Raw genomic sequence first — 22,619 nt, 5'->3', positions numbered from 1 at the left:
TACCTCTCCATGTTCAAAGCTTTAGATCATCAGTAATGTTGGTGTGTGGATGATGCAGCACAACTTCCTTGATCACTCCCTCTATATCCTGACACAACAGCATCAGCATCTACTGCTGAAAATTGCCCTCAGTATTTTCTCAGATTCTCCTGATGGGACATGGACTAGACCTGCTTTCTCTTTTTACAAACACATCACAAGTCATGGTCACTCTCTTCCTCTGTGGTGTATATCATCAGATAAAACTCCAAACCTTTCTCTCATTGGAGTTGGTCAGGGAGAATGGTATGACATCTTGTAAAATCTGGCTGACTCTTTACAGAGGAGATAATATGGAAAATTAACAATTAATTAATCAAAAGAAAACAAAAGGAGTAAAAGAAATTCAGTACAGATACAGCAAATAGAACACAAATGGCAAGATGGCTAATTTAAAGCTACACATATCAATAATCACATTAAATATAATTTATAAACACTAACAAAAAGGTAAAGAGAGACTAAATAAAATACAAGAAGCAACTCAATGGTATCTAAAGGAAATTTACTTGAACTGTAAAGAAGATGAAGGTTAAAAGTAGAAAGTTAGAATGAAGATGCTTCAAGAAAAACTGATTATAGAAAAGCTAGAATACTTATGGGACTACATAGCCTTCAGGACAACTTTTCTTCACTTACAGAGCCTTTATGTTAACTTCTGAAGTTATGGGCTTATGATTAATGTGCTAGATTTTATATCTTTTGGGTAAAAATAAAATTGACATGAAATTTTCCTAATTAACATGGTTCTCCTCTTTTAGGTAAGCAAGTTATTAGTGATACAACTTCACCATTCTGCAGTCACCATTCCTGTTTTTTACAACTAAATTGTAAATGTCATAGTAGATATAAAGTCCTCATATTTTCTGAGGGTGTTCAAGTCTTTAACTATTAGTTAGAATATTTTTTTACAAGTATAAGATTTAGAAAGTTGGATGCATTTTAGCATCCCTCTTTTCAGAAGATTAGTTGTTATTGTTTTTGTTTGATTGTTTGTTTGTTTGTCTGTTTTGGCACTGGAGCTCAGAGGCACTGGCTGACTAAGAAATACCAGTGATCCTTTAGATCTCAATAAAGCTGATGAATCAGAACACTCAGAACCTGAGTCTAGAACCTGAGCTCACAGGATAACCTGTTTTCCATGATTTTGCCTTATTCATTAAGCTTGACATTTCTTAGTTAGAGTTTTGTTAGATAGAGTTTTGTAACATGTCAATGGGCTGGAGAAAATGAGATTGCTGAAATGCAGTAGATATTTGGAGAAAACATAAGGTAAATATGGACAGCATTCAAAATGAGCCAAAGTTTTACTAAGGAAGCTCACTTTTTAAAAAGGGACTTTAAAGACATAAGATCTGTACATACCTAGTCTCAAACTAAACATTTAATAGTCCATAATATTAAAGTTTAAATTTGCTTGTGAGAAGAGTACTTGTTTTGAATATATGCAGTTATAGATAAAAGGCTCTCCAAATAGAAAGTACAGTGAATTATTTTTTTGGTGTGTGTGGAGGGGATTGAACCCAGGGGCACTGGACCACTGAGCTACATCCCCAGTCCCATTTTGTACTTTATTTAGAGACAGGTCTCACTGAGTTGCTTAGTAATTTGCTATTGCTGAGGCTGGTTTTGAAATCTGGATCCTCCTGTCTCAGCCTCTGGTGCCACTAGGATTACAGGCGTGCACAACTACCTCCCAACTATAGTAAGGTTCTTGTTGTTTACAAAAAAAAAAAGGCATTCTCCGAGGAACAAATGGGTATTTTCTTAATTTTTTTTTATTCTTTAACATCTTGCCTGTGTTTCTCTATAGCAAATGAAAATGAATGGTTAATACATAATACTATTTTATCTGGTATGGTGGCGCACACACCTGTAATCTCAGTGACATAGAGGCTGAGGATCACAAGTTCAAGGCCAGCCTCTGAAATTTACTGAGACCCTATCTCAAAATAAAACATCAAAAAGGGTAATAAATGTAGCCCCCAAGATAACAACAGCAATAACAATGTTTTTATACTTTCCAACTCCTTCAAAACATGGGAAATTAGTTAGTAAGGTTGCTAGTAAAATCTAGGATCTACACCAATTCAGATTACACATATCATTTAAGAAACTATTTAATATAGTCTTCCTAAAAAAATCAGGCTTTTGCATTGGATTATGTAGAAGAGATGGTATTGAAGAAGTACATTAACAAGGGAGATTTTCATTAAAGGTTGTAAAGAAGCATTTTGTCATTGTGGACTACAGTTTTAACTATTCTCACTTTAGAAGTGATACAAGTTGGAGTAATTTAAAATGAAAATAAATGGAGAAAACAAGAGTGTAAGAAAAGCAAAAGCAGAGAGAAGCAAGGTGCAGAGGCACAGCAAAAGCTGCTCTCCTGAGCTGCTAGCTTTATTTATTTCAATAGGTTACTTTAGGTCACTGACATCATTAGTACCTATTGTTCACTGTTATTACTACTCAGGTTATAGACTTAGCAACATTATACAGCCTATTTCTCAGTTACATACTAAGTTGCAATCTGTAATGTTAGGAGCTTTGTGTAGATCTCAAGAAAGTTCATTGTATAAAGTTACTGTTATGTAGACAGATTTGGGCTCAGTGAAACACTGTCATTATCTTAACAAGAGCTTTCCTTTATTCCCAAAAGCTGAGTATCTGAAATCAAGGTCAAGGTTGATAAGACTCTATCTAGTACAGAGCCTTCTCACAAAGGACATTATCATAGCAGCTAGGCATTGCACATGTATTAGTTATCTTACTAATTGCTGGGAGAAACTTCAGAATAATCCAAGTCTTGAAAACGGGGTTCCTGTTACCCCTTGGTAGTTTGCTCACCAGAGGAACCCTGCCTTGTGTTTTTCCATAGCCAGAATCCTTACACAAGAGTATATCATGATTAGTATTCCAATAAGGTGGTTAAATATCACATATTTAAAAGTAAAACTAAGGATGCTAAAATTATTTTCAAAAATATTATTTATTATTAATTAAAAATCTAATTTATCCAGATTTTAAGATTTTATAAAAATAAAAACTCTGAATTCTTTCTTAACAAGTCAGTTTATTTTAAGTTTGTTGTTTTACTTAAAATATTTTAAGTAAGTGCTGTTATTTACCAAAGTAACTAATTTTTGAAAAGAAATGTAATTTTTGCTTATAAACTGAGATAAAATTCAAAATAAACAAATTATCATTCATAAAAGAATATTAGAAAACAAATATATTTCAAAAATAAAATTATTTTAAATGTTTAACTGTATACACATACATACTTGCACTATAGAACACATTCACGTTTTATCTAAAGTCATCTTTATTCCTCTAATCCTCATGTGCAGTTTACATTTTTTTTTGCCAAACACTTGAATTTGAACCCAATTCATTTATCTTCTCTCATTTCACTTTTCCATTCACAGTATGTGTAGCTATTACTCTTTGGGCTATTTTTGATATACAGAAATGCTATCTTTAGACAGGCTATAGATTTATTGGCAGCTTAGCTGGGAGGGATATCTGACTATTCACAGAATTGATGAAAGAAAGAAAGAAAGAAAGAAAGAAAGAAAGAAAGAAAGAAAGAAAGAAAGAAAGAAAGAAAGAAAGAAAGAAAGAAAGAAAGAAAGAAAGGAGGGAGGGAGGGAGGGAGGGAGGGAGGGAGGGAGGGAGGGGAGGAAGGAGGGAGGGAGGGAGGGAGGGAGGGAGGGGAGGAAGGAAGGAAGGAAGGAAGGAAGGAAGGAAGGAAGGAAGGAAGGAAGGAAGAAAAAGAAAAGTTATAGGAACCACTAGAATTCCTTCTTTTCAAATAGTGCTATTGCCATACAGATCTCTTCATACAGGCAACATGGCAGTTGACTGTACCAACCAAAAAATTATCTCAGAAGAGAAAGCCCCTACTCTCAGCATCAATTCTAAGGAAAAATTCTGAGTGCCAATATTCTAATCACATGATCAGACCTAAATCAATATATCTGCTAAAGGGATGGTGTTTGCTATATACCTTAGCTTGGGTTCTTTCAAAAAAAGAATCAGAGATAATAATATGCATACAAGTGGTCTATTTCAGAGACAATTCCTGGAATTATTACAAGGGAGTGATGAATAAAACAGAGAAAGGAAGAGGACTTAATGAGCATGTTATTGAAATGGGCAACGTGTCATTGTTGAGGTTTTTCTTGCTGGAGAATGATTTAGAGATTATCTAGAACTACCTTAGGCCTTTTCGTGGTGCTGTAACAGAATACCTGAATCTGGGTAATGTATAAATAACAGATGTATTTCTTACAGTTCTGAAAGTTGGTAAGACTTGCATATAACTAGGTCCTTCTTGCTGCATTAACCTACATCAGAAGGCAGAACAACTAAAGGATACTTTGTACATGCAGGCAAGAGAGAGAAAAAGAAACAAAAGAAAAAAAAGAAAAAAATAGAGGGAAGGATGTTAAGTTAAATCCAATCCTCCCTCAGAAACCCACTCCTGCAATAGCTCATTCATTTCTGTGGAAGTAACATTAATCTACTCTTGAAGGTAGAACCTTTGGAACCCAACCATATCTCAGTACTGTTACACTGGGGACTCAGTTTCTAACACAGATAGTTTTGGGAACACATTTAAATCATAGAAACTACACAACTCAGAGTTTGTCACACTGAACAAGAAAGCTGAGCACTAATCCACAAATCATCCTTGTGTAATTTTCTGCCACAATTTCAGAACCTCTTATTGTGTTGGACTTTCAGGTTAGTTAATTTATATATCTTGCCCTTAAACTTTACATTTCTTGAGGCTATGTCTTTGCCATTTTTAATTTCTCTAGAACCTTTCTCAAGAATTGACATGTCATAAGAGACCACGATGTTTGTTGAGTCAGTTAATAAAGTATAACATTTTTAAATTTCCAGTAAGCTACCAACAGGTAATTACAAGACAGATGTATGTGATATATAAGTAATACTTTCGAAAAAATAAATTTTGTATACTATAGAATAAATTTTTAGTAGCATAAATTGATTGCAGACTAAATAACCAAAACTAATACTATTAGGGTGTCAAACCCCATTTGTTTCTAGGAATATTACATAATTGTTTTTACCTTTGTATGTGCTATATTTTATTTAATAAAAAACTGATTATTTTCAATCACAGATATTTCCTCATACAAATAGCATACTATATAAAACAAACCTGTATTAAGCTATTGCTCCTTTGCCTACCTATTTTTCGCTACAAAATACTCATTTATGAGTACAAATCAAATTAACTCACTTTAATTCTAATCAAAAGACAGAAGCATTGCCTTGACTTTCTCTAGCAAAACATGATCACAACAGATTTGGTATTTTTATTATCCTAATAAATTTTTTAAGATGCTCATGTTACATGAAAATAAAGTAGATTATTTGTACTATAACTTTTTGTCAAACTAACCAAAATAGTTTACATCCTGAGGAGTAAGTTTGCCATAAATTCAAAGGACTTCTACTTGGTGGTTTTTCAGGGTGTATCAGAATGCCATTTACAGTTGAGTTGTCTACATGTAGTTACATAATTACTCTAGATCTAGAGTTTTATGTATGTTCATATTTAAATGATGATAGACCCTTGGAACCCTTAAGTTTCAGTTTGTTTTTTTTAATGTGCTGCCATTTTCTTATCAGCTGACACAACAATTTGCAAAAAGATCCAATAGGGCTTCCATATCCCATATCTGCAGAAGATATGTTTCCTTGTTATGTCTCACAACTAAACTAATCAGGGTAACTTCAAGTAAATTTGGGGAATAGATAAAGACACATACACAGAAAGTGCCTTTTCTTTGGGTTCAGTGACAGTTGCAACTCCCACAAGGGGGACTAGGCAGGCAAGAAAGAGAGTGAGGAGAACATGCTGAACCTTGTATTGGGTAGAAGCCATTCAAATGTGGCAAAGGGTCAGATTTCAGGGGATTGAGTCTAGCTTTCTGATGTTTTTGCTATCAGCAAGTTGACTGACATCTAGGAAGGCCATGCCCATCTCATGTGCTGTGTGGGGATCATAGGAAGAGCAAGGGAAAAGACCCTTAAGTTGCCCACCCAAACAGAAGGGCAATGTCTGTTCAGTCCACCCTGTGTGTTCAGTGCTCATAGTTGATACACACACACAGTCCATGGCTGGCTTGCCACATCTCCACATTCTCATCATTCAGGGCTAAGGGGCATTCAGTTTCTATGTGGCAGTTCCCGGACATTTCTTTATACTTTTAATTTTGATACCTGTTAAAATGGAATTTGAGCCTTTCCTTAAGAAAACCTTTATCTTTAATGATAGCTTTCAGGTAAACTTATTTAACCTTAAATAAAGCCTATAAAAGAAACTCATTGCATAACTTCTCATTTTAGTTTTCTAAGGTTTTTTTTTAAAGCAATGTGAGTCTTATTTTTGATCTATTCCAGAGCTTGAATTACTAATGAAACTGGTGTTTTTAGATGACACTAGATTCTCTATTTTACCGAATTTCCTTCTGGGTTCTTGTCTTGCAAATTTGAAGAATAAAATCCATTGACAAAAATGAAAGGTACGAGTAAGTGGAATAAGATTCATTTAGGAGAGAAGAGATTGGAACCTTGATGTATGGGAGGGAGCCAGATAGTAGAAAAAGCCATTTAGATGTGTTTGCCTAGGTGCTTATATGGTTTGGGGTAGAGCATGGAGAAAAATCTGTTAAACAGGCACTGAAAAAGTATTGACTGTGTATTTTAGACTGAATGTTAATCCTTTCTTTAAGTCTGATCTGGATTCACTTTCAACTTCCATTTTCTACCCTCTCTAGAAAAAAAGGAGTTGGCTGAAATGTTCCCACAGGTGAGCCTCAAAGACTTTTACATTTGAAATTCACCTTGATGTTGCCAACTAATATCTCTACTAGTTAGTCTCTGGGTGTGGCCTCTGCGTTTGAATCAGATCCTAGTTGGGGCCCACTGCCTGACCATTATCTATTCTTATTCACTAATGGCAATATTAAATAGGCATTATTAGAGCATTTAGGACTGATTTAGAGAAACTCACTCAGTCCAAAGAATTTACTAACCTAGTAATGTTTCCTTGGAATTCTTGATATGAAATCTCAAGGAAGAGCTGATTTTGCTTCTTAAAATAGTTAAATCTAATTTACCTCAAGATTTCTCTGTGATTACTCAGGTGAAAGGGAGGTATTATTACTAATTTGATATAGTTTTCATTATATCTCAGAACTTATTTTTCCCTCACCCAAGAGCAGTAAGTGAATCTAATTATATAAAATACTAGCTGCATTTATAAATTTCAAATTAGTGATCAAACTATTAGGATTTGGAAAATCAGATGAGCAATTATTATGTCCTTCCTCAATAAATATTTATCAAATATTTTTATTCTGAGATATTAAAAATAAAGTGGATAAAGTAACATAGAAAAATCCTCCCCAGTAAATTAGTTCTTTCATTAATATCGAATAATTTCTCAAAATTTTTCACTTTTTTGTCTTTAAGAGGAAAATTATTTATTTAAATTATGTGCTTCATAATTATGAGGTTTTCTGTACAATTAATTGTTTCCTTTATATTTTTTCTCCTCTATCTTGTTTCTATCTCATTCTTGAAAAATAATTTTTGTATACTCTAAAAAGCCTTTTTCATTAAAAATAAAATCAAGCCCACAGGGTGGCGCTGGCTTGTAATACCAGCAGCTCTAGAGGCTGAGGCAGGAGGATTGGGAGTTCACAGCCCTATTCAACAAGATGGGAAGGGGGTATAGGAAGGGCAGCAGAATAAAATAGACATTATTATTGCTGTATATATATACATGACTGTATGACCAATGTGATTCTGCAACCTGTACAATCAGAAAAACGAGAAATTATATCCCATTTGATTCAAATGTATGAAATGTCAAGAACATTGTACTGTCATGTGTAACTAATTAAAAAAAAAAGTGAGGCACTAAACAACTCAGTGAGACTCTGTCTCTAAAAAAAAAAAAAAAAGACATAAAAAATTGGGCTGGGGATATTGCTCCTTAGTCCAGTGCCCCTGAGTTCAATACTGGATACCAAAACAATAACAACAACTAAACAATATCAACCAGATAACAAAAAAAAACCCATTATTGATAGCTTTTCAGTTTCTAAATCCAGTTCCTCATAGGTCCCAAAAACCTCTGTCATGTAAAAAGTACTAAGGACTTGCCCTGATATCCTTAAAATTGATTACCTATATCTTAAAGAAGATCTCAAAAGTTTTTCAAAACAAATGGGAAACAGTGTTGAATAAGATATTTCATTCACTGTTATAGTCTAATCTGGCTTTTTAAAAAAACAGAATGCTAAATAATTAATTGCCTTTATCTTGTAGGGACCCCAAGACTCAGTAATAGGGAAAGAGAAATGAACTAACTCATAGATAAACAATAGAAAATAGATTATAGTTATAAACTGCTAAATGGAATATGGTTTTTGCATTTGCTAATGACATACTCCAGTTACTCTGCAAACCTTCCATGTGCTAGTGTTTTGCTAAAGTGTTCCCGGTGAAGATGGTAATAACTCTGGAGTATCAGTCTTTTGTATGGCTTAATTCAGGAACTCACATAAAACCCCTTGATCTACCCATATTTTCTTTCATAGGATCTTTCTAATGGAACAAAAGGATCACCAGACTCACAGGATAACACATAAGCAATCAAAGCAGGAAGACCTGATAGTTTTAGATAACTTCAGAACAAATGTCACATGGAATCATTTGATTATTCTATCTTGGGCCTACTCCCATCTTTAACTAATTGTTATTGCCAAGAATAGTATAAGACTCTTCAGGAAAGAGAGGTTGTTACCAAAGGAGAGATAATTCCTGAAAGAGACAAAGTAAAGAAAGGAAGGAAGAAAGGAAAAGAAGGGGAAAAAGAAAGAGTTAAAAAGCATTACTCTCTGGCTGTGCACCATGGCTGCAATCCCCGTGGTTCAGGAGGCTGAGGCAGGAGGATTGCAAGTTCAAAGCTAGCCACAGAAATTTCGGGAGGCACTAAGCAACTCAGTGAGACCCCATCTCTAAATAAAATATAAAATAGGGCTGGAGATGTGGCTCAGCAGTGGAGTGCCTCTGAGTTCAATCCCTTGTTCCCCCCACATAAAAGCATTAGTCTCTTTTCCCAATGTTATATAGGTTAAATCTTTAGATATATATTTTACAATATGTTTTTAATGCTTGAATTTTAGTACTAATTTTGAGTCATATCTTCAATCTCTTCCCCAAGGAACTCTTCCTTAAAGATAAAAGCAATAATTATTTATTCTTTTGTCCAAACACTCCAGATTAACCTCTAACACTGAAAAGTAAATATCTTATAGGTTTCTTCTCACCCATTCTTAACCAGCCATTGTTCCATAGGAACAATAAATGAGTAAATAAACATTAAGACATACATAAGTCTTACCTTCTCTACAAAGGCAATGATGACTTCCATCTGCTGAAGTCAGGCATGTTGCATTGTTTCTGCAAGGCTCATTGAGTAGATCACAGGGGTTAGAGTGCTGATGGCAAAATTGTCCAGTATAAAAGGGTGGGCACAGGCATACAAATTGCCCGGGGATGGTAGATTCATGACAGAGAGCTCCATTCATGCATGGGTCAGAATCACATTCATTTATTTCTTCACTACAGTTTTGTCCAGTCCATCCAGATGCACATTCACAGCTGAAATAAAAATTTTAGGAAATGTGAATGGTATTTTTTCAAGTTTATCTCATGCATTTATTGTGTTGCACCAAAATATGTGGTACTTTAAACTTATAACAGGATTAATAAATTATACATAGTTGAGAAACATTGTTTGCCTAATTTTCCTGGAACATTTTAGTGCATTTTACTATCAAAGTGACCGTATTGACTGAAATAAGATTTAAGAGGCATTTAGTTAAATTTCTAACATAGGCATCTGAAATATATCAGATTATAATTATTGAGCTGAAATACCAATTGAGCATATTTTCCCCACCATTTCATTAATGTAAAATATATTTTTTTACAGATGAGATCACTTTTTATAAGCCTGAAATGAATTCAATGTCCTTAGCAATATGTGATTCTTGTAATCACCAGAACTCTTAATAAAGTTCTCCTTTAAACATCTATGTTTGGTTTCAATTTTTTATTGGCTTACTCACTGAAATATTTGACATATTTTTAAAAATGTTTTCCCAAATGGTACTGGAATAATGTGAAAAACTGAATAGAAAGTAAATAATTAAAAATAAAAGCATTTGGATCTTGTCTGCATCTTACTGACTCAGTCTACCCCTCAACCACCCAATATGTTCCATAGTCTTCAAATGCCAATCACCTTTCATCAAACTAGCCTAGTTCTGCTCCTAAGAGCAAGAGGATTCTAACAGCGCAGGGAAAGGTTTTTCACATGAAATATTATTCACATAAGGTGAATGAATATGCTGTAATGAAACCCACAGATGGAGAATAGATGCTTAGATTGTTCACTAACTAGTTAAGTGGAAGTCAATCACAAACTGTACTTGCATTCAGAAATAGAACTTGAATCAATTTGTGAGAAATGTAGAATTGCCTTCTTGAATAACTGTACAATTCAGGCAAGTAATAAATCATGAAATGAGGCAGAGGAGACATCTAAAGATCTTTTTCAGAGAAAAAAAATTCATTATTGACAAATTTGTATTGTTGTATAAGTTACAAGGAATACCGTAAAGCTGAAACTAACTCTCTGGCCTAATTGATAAGAAATATTGTGCTTAAAAGATGAGGGAAGGAACGAAAGGTAGGAAGGAAAGAAGATGGAAGGAAGGAAGGAAGGAAGGAAGGAAGGAAGGAAGGAAGGAAGGAAGGAAGGAAGGAAGGAAGGAAGGGAGGGAGGGGAATCACCAAATTTAACTGTTTCAAAGCACCAGAAATATCATGACCCTTTTGCATCAATAAATGATGAAAGTGAAAAAACAGTGAAAGGAGATAGTTGCATGAATGATTTATAACAGCATTTGAAATTGAACCCATAAGTAGATGTAACAGCCATTGAAATAAACTAAAATGATAAAAATTAATGCTCACTGGTTTATTAAGTGTATTAGATTTTACACCTAAGTTTTTGAATTGGTAGTATGTGGAAAGTAAACAACACTGTGTAATTTTCATTTTTTTTTTTTTTGAGATGGCATCTCACTCTGTTGTCCAGGCTGGTCTCCAATTCCTGGGTTCAAACAATCCTCTTGCCTTAGCCTCTCTATTAGCTCCATTTGTAGGCACAGTGCCCAGTAATTCTGCCTTATAAATTTAACTTTCTTTGAAAAATATGTTCACATAAGACAAATTTTACAACTGAAACAATTCATACTTTTGTACTAAGAAAATATGCTTATGGGTATATTATTTCCTTTAAGAATGAGTAAAATGCCTTGATATTTTACTTTCCTTTTGAAAAAAAAAAGTGGGCTAATTATTATGATGGATATCCATCCTAATTTTCCTGGACAGTCCTGGTTTAACCTGTTGTCTCAGTGTAATTATTTATAGGGCTACTTTTTATTTTCACAATTTCTATGGTGCTACTATTCACATCTTGAGTTATCTCCTATATACCATTACTGAAATGGAATATTTTTTAAAAAAATAAAATGAAGAAACTATTTGGTCACTCACTTACTATGCTTTTGCATGATTTTACATTACCTTCAAGTTTCTTGCCACAGATTTTCATGAAATTCATCAATTATACTGACTTGTATCAAAACCATTTGCATGACTTGTTTCTACCATTAAGCATCTAGTCTCTACAATCAAAAGGATAATCTACATCTCTAAACTATCATGTACATATTAAAAGTTGAAAATAGTTTTAGTGTAAATTAGTATAAGGTCTTTGATGTCAGAGTCTGACAGACATGAATAAATTCTTTCATTTGATGAACTAATGATGAAAAATTTAAATCAACTGACAATTTCATACAATTGTTGTAAAGGTTAAATGAGACTGTAAATAAAAAGTGTGTGTATATATATACTTAAGTATATATCTGTATCTTTTTATCTCTATCTCTGTATCTACAGTGTGTATGTAAATAAGATGTGTACATTGCCTAGCTACCTACTTTGGTTATTAGGTGCTGTCATGGAAGTAAAAAGAATTATTTGTTGCCTTATCAACCTAAATAAAATTAAAGCTTCAACAAAATAGCATACATTCATTTATTCTAAATATCATTACTATAAATATAACTGTTAGTCAGATTATAGGGATCAATAAGCATAGTGGGACAATTTCAGGAGTGGAAAAAAGCTGTAGAATTAATACTTTCTTAATTTGTAATCACTATCACATTGTGAGAACTGGCCCTAAGGGAGGCTGCAAAAATAAGTATTATTCTTTATTATATTTCTTATAAGTATACATAATTTTAACCTGGCTAATTTAAAATCACTTTCTATGAATAGACGATAATGATTGAATATTAGTACATGTGCTAAGCATTTGTTCTATCCTTTCAAATAACAGGTGGCCAAAACTTCATGTGGTGTTGTTACAAGGATCAACCCCAGGAAAGCATCTGGCAGTTTGTCAATAGGACTGATGAAGCCAAGGCTGAGTCCTGTGGACATGAATGGATATTTTGCAGGAAATAAAGTTTCAAGGAACAAAGGCACTACTAGTAAGCAACAATCACACCTAAGGGTTCATATTTTGAATCTGCTTTTTTACAGGTCAGAGAAACTAGTCCTTGATGGATTGAAAAGCATATTTTATGTGAGAGTTCCAATCTGGTTTTAAAGCTTCATCATGAAGTAATTTGAAGATTCAGGGTGATCTGGTAGAATTTTTCAAACTCACAGCTAGAAACAGTGACTTCATGGATTAAAAAAAATACAGCAAGAAAACACATTTGGCATAACTTCTCAAGTATACGATTTCTAGTAGTAAACACTCAAAAATAGATTTAGTGTATGCTTAAAAAATTTGTGTAAAATACTTTGAACTCCTTTTAAATAGTAAGAACTTTTCAAACCTTAGTAGTTTAAAGACTAAAACTGATATTGGATTATAAAAGTAGATATTATTGTTGAAATTGGCAAGAAGAACATTCATTAAAATATTCATTAGCTTCAAGAATCTTTGTAGGGACCTATTTTGAACATTAATCATTCTTTTTGCCTTCCCATAATTATTGGTATTTTGTAACTAAGTATTTTTTATGATGTTTGGATGTTTTATAGGTAAAGACATAGAGGCTTTCTTGGCTATAAATTTACAAATAGAAATTTAAAAGAATATTTCACTAAATAGTATTTTCTAACAAGAATACTTCATTACTCATAAAAGCAGTCAGGAGAATATTGTTTACCAGAGGTTGGGGCTGGGCGGGTTGGGATGATGTTAGTCAAAGGATAGAAACTTTTATTTAGAAGAACTAAGTCAAAACATCATTTTGAATCATACTTACTATAGTTAATAACAATGTATCACATACTTGAAAAGTGCTGAAGGGTAAATATTAAGTATTTTCACCACAAAAAAATGATAAATATATGAGATAATGCATAGGTTAATTATCTTAATTTAATTATTCCCAATGTATCCATATATCAAACAATAATGGTTTATAACATAAATATACAGACTTTTTATTTGTGAATTTAAAAATAATTAGTTTACTTAGTGTTTCTCACAGTCATTACTTACATAAAAACAAATTGAAACCAAACCATGTAGTAAAAAAAAATAATAAGACTATAAATAATAAAATATAATTCTTATCCTTCCAAAATTCTAACATTGAGGACACAGAAAAATGAATTAAAATATGGGTTATTCTACTAAGCAATTCATTTCTTACCACATGGTTTTATCTACCTGTTCTACCTGATGATTATATCTAAGGTGCATTAATAACAATGCAATATTAATAATGAATTACTAAATGGTAACTATTACAGGTTTATCCCCTGCAGTTTTCTTGGAAAGACATGTGAGCAGTTATTTAGCTCATTTAGAAGAATAACATTTATTTTTTAAATACTTATTATATTAGCAAACATGGAAAGAAGAAAATGGTTTTAAGACCACTCTGAAGTACACCATGAAAAGTTAAGATGCAAAACCATCCAAAAAGATGAACATAGAGAGAATAAAAGGATGGAACAGTCTAAACTATAAGGGCAATATCAAGAGTCAGAAACAAGAGCAACAACATAAAGAGTGAATTCTACACTTGATGATATTTATGGTTCTGTAGCTGCTGTTTTTAAGCATGGCAATCAGACTACTATAAAATAGAAGATGAATTAAAATAGTGATGCTTGGTAGCATGGAAATGATTTAGGAAACCATTGCTTCATTTCTGATAAGAGACTGAAAAGCCAAACAAAGCCAGCATTTGAGATGCACATATTTGGACTGGAGAATATTTGGGAAATGTTTAGCATAAGCAGATGATGCAGAGTGAAAAGTCACTAGGACTCAGCAGATTTTACCTTTAATATTGGAAAGATAATGATGTCACCATGTAATAGAGGAATGGTAATGTTAGGGAAGACATAATACTGATGATGCTTAACAGAATAACTTAAATTCATTTAATTTCATTATTTCAGATGCTGTCTTCTATGTAGTAAGAAAGTCAAAAATAGAACTTGGAGAAGAAATCAAGACATGTTATAAAACTTGAAGGGCTAGTCTAACTAGCATTATGTAGAATGACTCAACCTTAAATGACTTTACAGTTGGCTTTGACTTTACCTTCTTTACAAAATATAAAGTTTATTCATGAAGCATAAAGGGGTCACTCTTTATTGGGTCATTATTCAGTATTTTATAGAATTTTAAGAATCTTTGAGTGTGAAGGAATCCTATGAGATGAATTTAGTATAAACGGAGGTCTGTCAGAAAGTAAACTTTTACTTTTTATGTCTTTGTATAAGGTAAACAGGTTATTGAGTAATATATCTTAATTTAAATTTGGAATTTTGAATATTAGTATTCAAAGTATATTCTCTGCTCAGGCTATCTCATTTTATACATTTCCCCCTAAAAAAAACATATAGTTTAATTTTTTGGGAAAGTACTATTATTTATATATGTATGTAATCTATGCACCATTTTATATTGACATGATCTCAAGCTACTCTCTGGGTCAGTATCTCTGAGAACCACTCCATGTTTTCCAAGATTCAGAGTATTCCTCATTTTATAGCAAGAAGTTAAGGTATCAGCCAAGCAAAGGCAATAAATCCATCCTATCAAGTCTCAACTGCACACATATTAAAACTGGAAGTAACTCAGATGGAGCTCATGCTGTATTTTTGAGAAAGCAGGAATTTCATACAAGTAAATCTGAGAGTACAACAAAGTCAACCATATGCTGGTTAGGGAGAGCAGTGGTACCTTTTTTTGCCATTGTAAAAGCCATGAAAATGAAGCATTTTGTCACTGAGACAGATGATCAGAGTAGAATAGAATTTTTTTTTCCCTTTAACTACAAAAAGCTTAAGCAATTAATCACTAAATGACTCTTTCAACAATATCTTGAATAAGGCTGAAATGAAACTCTTGCATAAAAGGCTAACTGTAAGACTACATAGTTGAAACTACCATTCTGAGTTAGCCGTTGATCTAAGCATATGGCTAGTGCTGCAAAGATGAGCAACATGAACAATTTTATGTGCAACATTGGATACAAGCACTGTGTACATTAAAAATGTATAAGTTGGAGGCAGAGAAAGAGGCAGCTGAGTGAGATTACCAGTGATTGTCTCCCCACAGACACTGTTTGAACAGCTATTCACACAATAAATCACCTTCACAAGAGCTAGGGAAGTTAGGTGAAAGCCATAATGGCTTATGTTAGTAAAGAGAGAGAAAGAGAAAAAGAAGGGGAAAGAAAAAGAAATGAAAAGATGCATTGACAAGACATGAAGAAAAAAGTGGTTCAACAGCACAACTCCTCCAGCTCTAAGCAGCCTGGGGTTGGGGTGTAACAAGAAGGAATTCAATCCAGTTTTTAGACCAGAATTCCAGTACCAGGTTTGTTACAGTGAAACCATGGGCCAGGCAAGAACCTCTCAGTCCTTTCCCTGAGGCCAACATTCAAGCATTTATTGATTGAAACTCAGGAAATATTTTAACCAGATAGCTGAATGCCTCCAAGAATCCACCTCCAACATCAGGTAGTAGAGAAGGTAGCACAACTCAACCCAAAGGGGAATAGGACACAGAAGCTGGCACATCTTTGTCTTGAATCTTAGTGCTAAACATGCTTCAGTGAGACACAACACCAGGCAAAAACCCCTGTATCCAGGTCAGAGCTTGCAGACAGAGATTCTAGACTTATCATATTTATTAGTACTTTTCTTTCTTTCTTTTTTCATATTTTTTTCCTTTTCTCATTTTAAATCATGTTAAATTGTTATCATTTCAAAATAGCATGTTATAATCTAAGGGTATTTTTGTGACCATCATGAAAACTTCAAAACGAAAAAATGTAATAGACAGACAAATATATTATACAAGAAATCAAAACACATTTCTAGTGTGAATTATTAACCATAAAGGAAGATTAAAAGAGAGTGCAAAAAAAGTACAATAAAACCAGTAAGTAAATTACAAAATGTGTATAGTAAGAACTATCAATAATAACCATAACTGTAAGTGAATTAACTGGTCCCATTAAAAAAACATAGAGTGAAATATTTATTTATAAAAATAAATAAATAAGTAAAAATAAAATTGTTTACAAGAAACCACGGTACCTCTAAAGATGGAAGGCTATACATAGACTGAAAGAGAAGAATGGAATAAAGTATTCCATGAAAGTGAGATAAAAATAAACACTAAAGGGTTAGGGATATAGCTTAGTTGGAAGAGTGATTCCCTTGCATGCACAAGTCCCTGGGTTCAATCTCCAGCACAATAAGTAAATAAATAAACACTGGAGAAGTCATAGTTATATCACATGTAATACACTTTAAAAGCAGTAAAAAGAAACAGGGAAGATCATCATACAATGATGAAGGGGTCATTTCAGCAAGAGAAAATAACAATTCTAAGTACCTGCGTACCCTAAACCGTGCATCCAAATATTCAAACTAAAAATTTATAGTCCCAGAGGGAGATATAGACATCAATGATGGGCACTTTACCTCATCACCTCCAGCAACAGAAAGATCATCCAGACAGAAAATTGATAAAAGAAACAGTAGTTACATTGTACCCTAGAACAAAGAGATCTTAAAGATATCTATGGAATGCTCCATCTAATAGCTGCAGAATAAATTTTCTTCTCATGAGCACATGAAACATTTTCAGGATAGATCATATGATAAGCTTCAAAATAAGTCTCAATAAATTTATTGAAAATTGAGGTCATATTGAGTATTTTCTCTGACCATAATGCAATAAAACTGTAATTCCAGTGATTCCGGAGGCTGAGGAAGGATGATTGAAAATTCAACACCACGCTAGCAAGTTAATGAGGCCCTAAGCAACTCAGAGAGATACTGTCTGAAAATAAAATATGTATTAAGAAAAGGGAGGGGGATGCAGTTCAGTGGTTAAGCACCACTGGGTTCAATCCCACTACCAAAAAAGAAAAGAAAAATCAGTACAGGAAAAACTTTTAGTTTTTAAAGTACATGTAAATTAAGTAACATGCTCTTCAACAATTAAGCAGTTAAGGAAGAAGTCATGAAGGAAAATTTTTAAGTGTTTTGAAACAGATGTAGATAGATGTTAGGGTCTGTAAACAAGTCAAGATGGCACCTGGCATTTTGCCAGAGGGAGTGGTTTGTGAAGTAATGCCAGGGAGCCATTAAGTGTGGAGATTCCTTATTGGTTGACTGCTGTATCTAGTTTATGTTAATTAAGATAAGCTGTGTGTAATGTATATATACCCCTCCTGTCTTACAATAAATGGTTCCCACTCCTGCTGTATCAATCTACACAAGTTGCTCGTCACCCCCGGTTATTTTGCTGCAGCCGGACTGCGGCAGATAGAGATGCAATAAACCAAGACATATGAGAAATAGCCAAAGCAGTATTAAGAGTGAAGTTTATAGTAAGCAACAACTACATCAATAAAAAGAGAGATCAAAAATAAACAACCTCTCATTGTCAAGGAAAAAAACAAATAAATAAATAAATAAAACAAATTCAACCAAAAATTAATAGAAGGGAAAAGATAAAAGCCAAAATAAATAAAATAAGCACTAAACAAAAGGAAACATAAAAAAGATAAAAATTTGGTCCTTTGGAAACAAATAAAATTTATAAACTCTTAGCTAAACTAAAAACTTCAAAGGAAAAGAACATTCTAAATAAAAAACAAGAAGGGAGAAATATAACTGACACTACAGATTAAAAGTATCATTAGGGATAATTATAGACAACTATACACCAAAATTTTGATAACCAAGAAGAAATTAATAAATTCCCAGACACATACACCTTTCCAAGTATAAATCATGAAAATGTGGAAAAGCCTGAACACAATAATATTAGTCTATGAGACTGAGTCAGTAATAAAGAATCTCCCATCAAAGAAATTCTGGGACCAGACAGCATCACTGATGAGTTTCATTTAAGGAAAAATAAAATCAATTCTTCTTAAGTTATTCCCAAAATTAAAGAGGAACAAATTCTTCCAAACCCATTCTTAAAGGTCAACATTAGCTTAATACCAAAACCCATCAAGGATACAAACAGAAAAACAAGTAAATAAAAGCTAAATATATATATCAATACATTTGATGAATGTAGATGGATTACATTTAATGTATATAGATGGAAAAAGCATCAACTAAATACTAGCAAATTGTATCCAATAATTTACAAAAATTATTCTCCATAATCAGGTGGGACTCATCTAAGCAATGCAAGGATGCTAAACATATATAAATTAGTAAATGTGATACACATATTAACAATCTGTCCAACAACAGTTCCACACAGAAACTAAATGATCATCTCAAAATATGTAGAAAACTTATTTGGTAAAATTCAATATTCTTTCATTGTCAAATGCTGAACAATTTAAGCATAGAAGGAATGTTTCCATTATACTAGGGATCTGGAATATTCTCCAAATGGTCATGTTTTAAAGACTTGATACCCAACTAGTAGCACTATTGTGGATTAGTGGTGGCAGAAACATTAAAAAGTGGGGCCTAGTTGGAGAAAGTAAGTCATGTGGGGGGCGATGACCTTGAAGGGTCTATCTTTTCTCTGCCTCCTTCCCCTCTGTTTCTGTCTCTGCCTGTCTTTGTCTCTGCCTCTCTCTCTCTCTCTCTCTCTCTCTCTCTCTCTCTCTCTCTCTCTCTCTCTTTCTCACTCTCTCTTGTTTCTTTGCTTCCTGGTAATAATGAGGTGAGCAGCTTTCCTCTTCCATATCTTTATCCATAAATGTTTGGCCTCACCCCATTCCCAAAGTAAGGAGGCAAAGTTATGATGGACCATAACCTGAAACTGCAAGACTAAATATGTCTTTTCTCTTTTAAGTTGACTTTTTAAAGGTATTTTGTTATAGCAATACAAAGTTGACATAGTACCTTAATATTATAAGGTCATATACAATGAGGCCATAGTTAACATGAATACTTAATGGGGAAATGTGAAAAGCTTTCTGTCTAAGGTTCACAACAAGAAAAGAATGCCCACTTTCATTACCTTTATTCAACAAATATAGGAAGTCCTAGCCAGAGCAGATAGGCAAGAGAAAGAAATAAAGGGCATCTAAATTGGAAAAATAGAGGTCAAATTGATACTGTTTGTAGATGACAGGATCTTATAGATAGAAAACTTCAAAGCCTACATCAAAAGACTATAGATATATTCCATGCTTGTATAAATATATCAAAGTAGATTCTACTGTCATGTATAATTAAAAAGAACAAATAAAAAAGACTCCTAGAGGAGCTATGGCTGTGGCTCAGTGGTAGTGCACTTGCCTGGCATGTGTGATGCACTGGGTTCAATTCTCAGCATATAAATAAAGGAGAAAAACATTCGTTTTAAAAAATAGACCTAATAAACATTTTTTTAAGTTTCAATAATAAGTTAAAATATAATAATCATTAACATTGGTTTACACCAATAACGTGAAATATAAACTAAGAAAGTAATCCTGGTAAAAATATCTACAAAAATATCCAAGAATGAATTTAATGAAAGATATAAATGAACTATAAAGAAAGAAATTAAAGGGGACATAAAGCAATTGAGAGACATCTACTATTCATGGATTCAAAAAAGAATCAGTACTGCTAAATGTCTTCTGTACCCAACTAATCTACAGATTCTACACAATCTTTATCAAAAATATGAATAGCATTCTCCACAAAATTAGAGCAAAATTCTCAAAATTTGTATGGAACTACAAAAACACTTAATAGCCAAAGGCATCTTGTACAAAAAGAACAAACCAGGATGTGTTACACTATCTGACTTTAAAATATATTGTAAAGGCATAGTAATCAAAACAAGATGGTATTGGCATAAACACAGATACAGAGACCAATTGAGAAGATCGAGTGCCTGGAAGTGAATCCAAACAGTCCACTGGTATTGACAATGGTACTAAGAGCACGCCCTGAAGAAAGGACAGTCTTTTTGATAAATAATATTGGTAAGATTCAATATCCACATGCAGAAGAATGAAACTTGATCTCTTTTTCTCAACAGTTACAAAATTCAACACAAGAACATAATCTTATTAAAAACTGGTTTTAGACATAAAAACTTGTTAAAAGGGGACAAACAAATGGCTACCAGGTACATGACAAATGCTCAGCTGTATTAATCATTAAGAAAATGTAAACCAAAACCTCAATGATATACTTCCTCATCCCAGGAAGAATGCTTATTTCCAAAACAGCAGGAAAGTTTCTTAAAATTAGAAATAGAATGGCCATATGACTCAGCAATCCCACTAGTGGACATACAATCAAAAGAGATGAAGTTAGTGTGTTAGAGAGGCAGCTGCACTCCCTTGTTCATTGTAATGCTATTCAAAACAGCCAAAAAGTGGAAACACCTAAGTGTCCATCAAGTGATGAATGAGTAAAGAACATGTACTTATACATAATACAATACTGATTGGCCATAAAAATAGAATTAAATCCCACCATTTGTGGCAACATGTATAGAATGGAGATCATTATGTTAAGTGAAAGAAGAGAGGAACAGAAAAGCATTTTTTGTACAATTACATATATATGTAATCAAAAATTATCTCATAGAAGCTATACAGGTATCAGTTAAAAGTAAATTGACTTAATAAATCAAAATAAAAAAGAAAACATTTAATTCATCATCCATAATATCTTCCATCTCAATTTTTTTCTTTTTCTTTGACGGTATGTGAGTGACTCTAAATATAAACACAGAAATATGATGATGTGTCAGGTTTCCTAATCCAGTAAGTATTATTTAATCCCTCTTGGTTTTTCCTAAAGAAAGGGATTCTTTGGGCTAGTCAATATAAGTTGCTCTTAAATATAATGTCTTATATATTTAGGTGAAATTGTAATTGCATCAATTTCACTGGTAAAATTTAAGTAGTGAAGTTGTATTCAAATACAATATTGAATTCAAAATATACTTGAAAATGACATGCAATCTTCTTTTATTTATATATGATAACAAAATGCATTACAATTCTTATTACAAATATAGAGCAAAATTTTCATATCTGTGGTTGTTTATAAAGTATGTTCATACCAATTTGTGTCTTCATACATGTACTTTGGATAATAATGATCATTACATTCCACCATCATTAATAACCCCATGTTCCCTCTCTTCCCTTCCAACCCTTCTGCCCTATCTAGAGTTTGTCATCCTCCCTGTCCCTATCCCACTATAAATCAGCCTCCTTATATCAAAGAAAATATTAGGTTTTTTGAGATTGGCTAACTTCATTTAGCATTATGTTCTTTAACTCCATACATTTACTTGCAAATGTCATGATTTTATTCTCTTTTAATGCTCAGGAATATTCCATTGTGTATATATGCCACATTTTTTTTTTATCAATTCATCCACTGAAGGGCATCTAGGTTGGTTCCACAGTTTAGCTATTGTGAATTGTGCTGCTATAAACATTGATGTGCTATAAACATTGATGTATCCTGTTTTTAAGTTCTTTGGGTATAGTCTGAGGAGAGGGATAGCTGGGATCTTTTGTGGTTCCATTCCTAATTTTCCAAGAAATCTCCATACTGCTTTCCATATTGGCTGAGCCAATTTGCAGTCCCGCCAGTAGTGTTTGAGGGTACCTTGTTCACCACATCCTTGCCTACACTTATTATTGTTTGTATGCATAATAGCTGCCATTCTGATTAGAGTGAGATGAAATATTAGAGTGGTTTTGATTTGCATTTCTCTAATTGCTAGTGATGAAGAACATTTTTTTCATACATTTGTTCATTAATTGTATATAATTTTCTAAGAAGTATCTGTTCAGATCTTTGGCCTATAGTATATGAGTGTATGCATATATATATATATGTTCTACATAATAATCCTTTGTTTCAAGTACCATTTGAGTAGGTGG

At 33.1% G+C, this 22,619-nt stretch overlaps 1 protein-coding gene across 3 annotated transcripts in view; it reads right to left on the bottom strand.

Moving 5' to 3' along the window:
- Eys (EGF-like photoreceptor maintenance factor) overlaps positions 1-22,619 on the bottom strand; it is a 1,135,848-nt gene that overhangs the window by 1,031,043 nt on the left and 82,186 nt on the right. For all 3 annotated transcript variants that reach the window (XM_078019814.1, XM_078019816.1, XM_078019815.1), the window contains exon 4: positions 9,494-9,753. In XM_078019814.1, coding sequence (XP_077875940.1) covers positions 9,494-9,753 — 260 coding nt within the window. The remainder of the gene's footprint in view (positions 1-9,493; positions 9,754-22,619) is intronic.

The sequence above is a fragment of the Ictidomys tridecemlineatus genome, chromosome 8 (assembly GCF_052094955.1).
Source record: "Ictidomys tridecemlineatus isolate mIctTri1 chromosome 8, mIctTri1.hap1, whole genome shotgun sequence".
Classification (NCBI taxonomy): domain Eukaryota; kingdom Metazoa; phylum Chordata; class Mammalia; order Rodentia; family Sciuridae; genus Ictidomys; species Ictidomys tridecemlineatus.
Note: the sequence above shows the minus strand (reverse complement) of the source record. Positions and strands in the feature narration are given on the sequence as shown.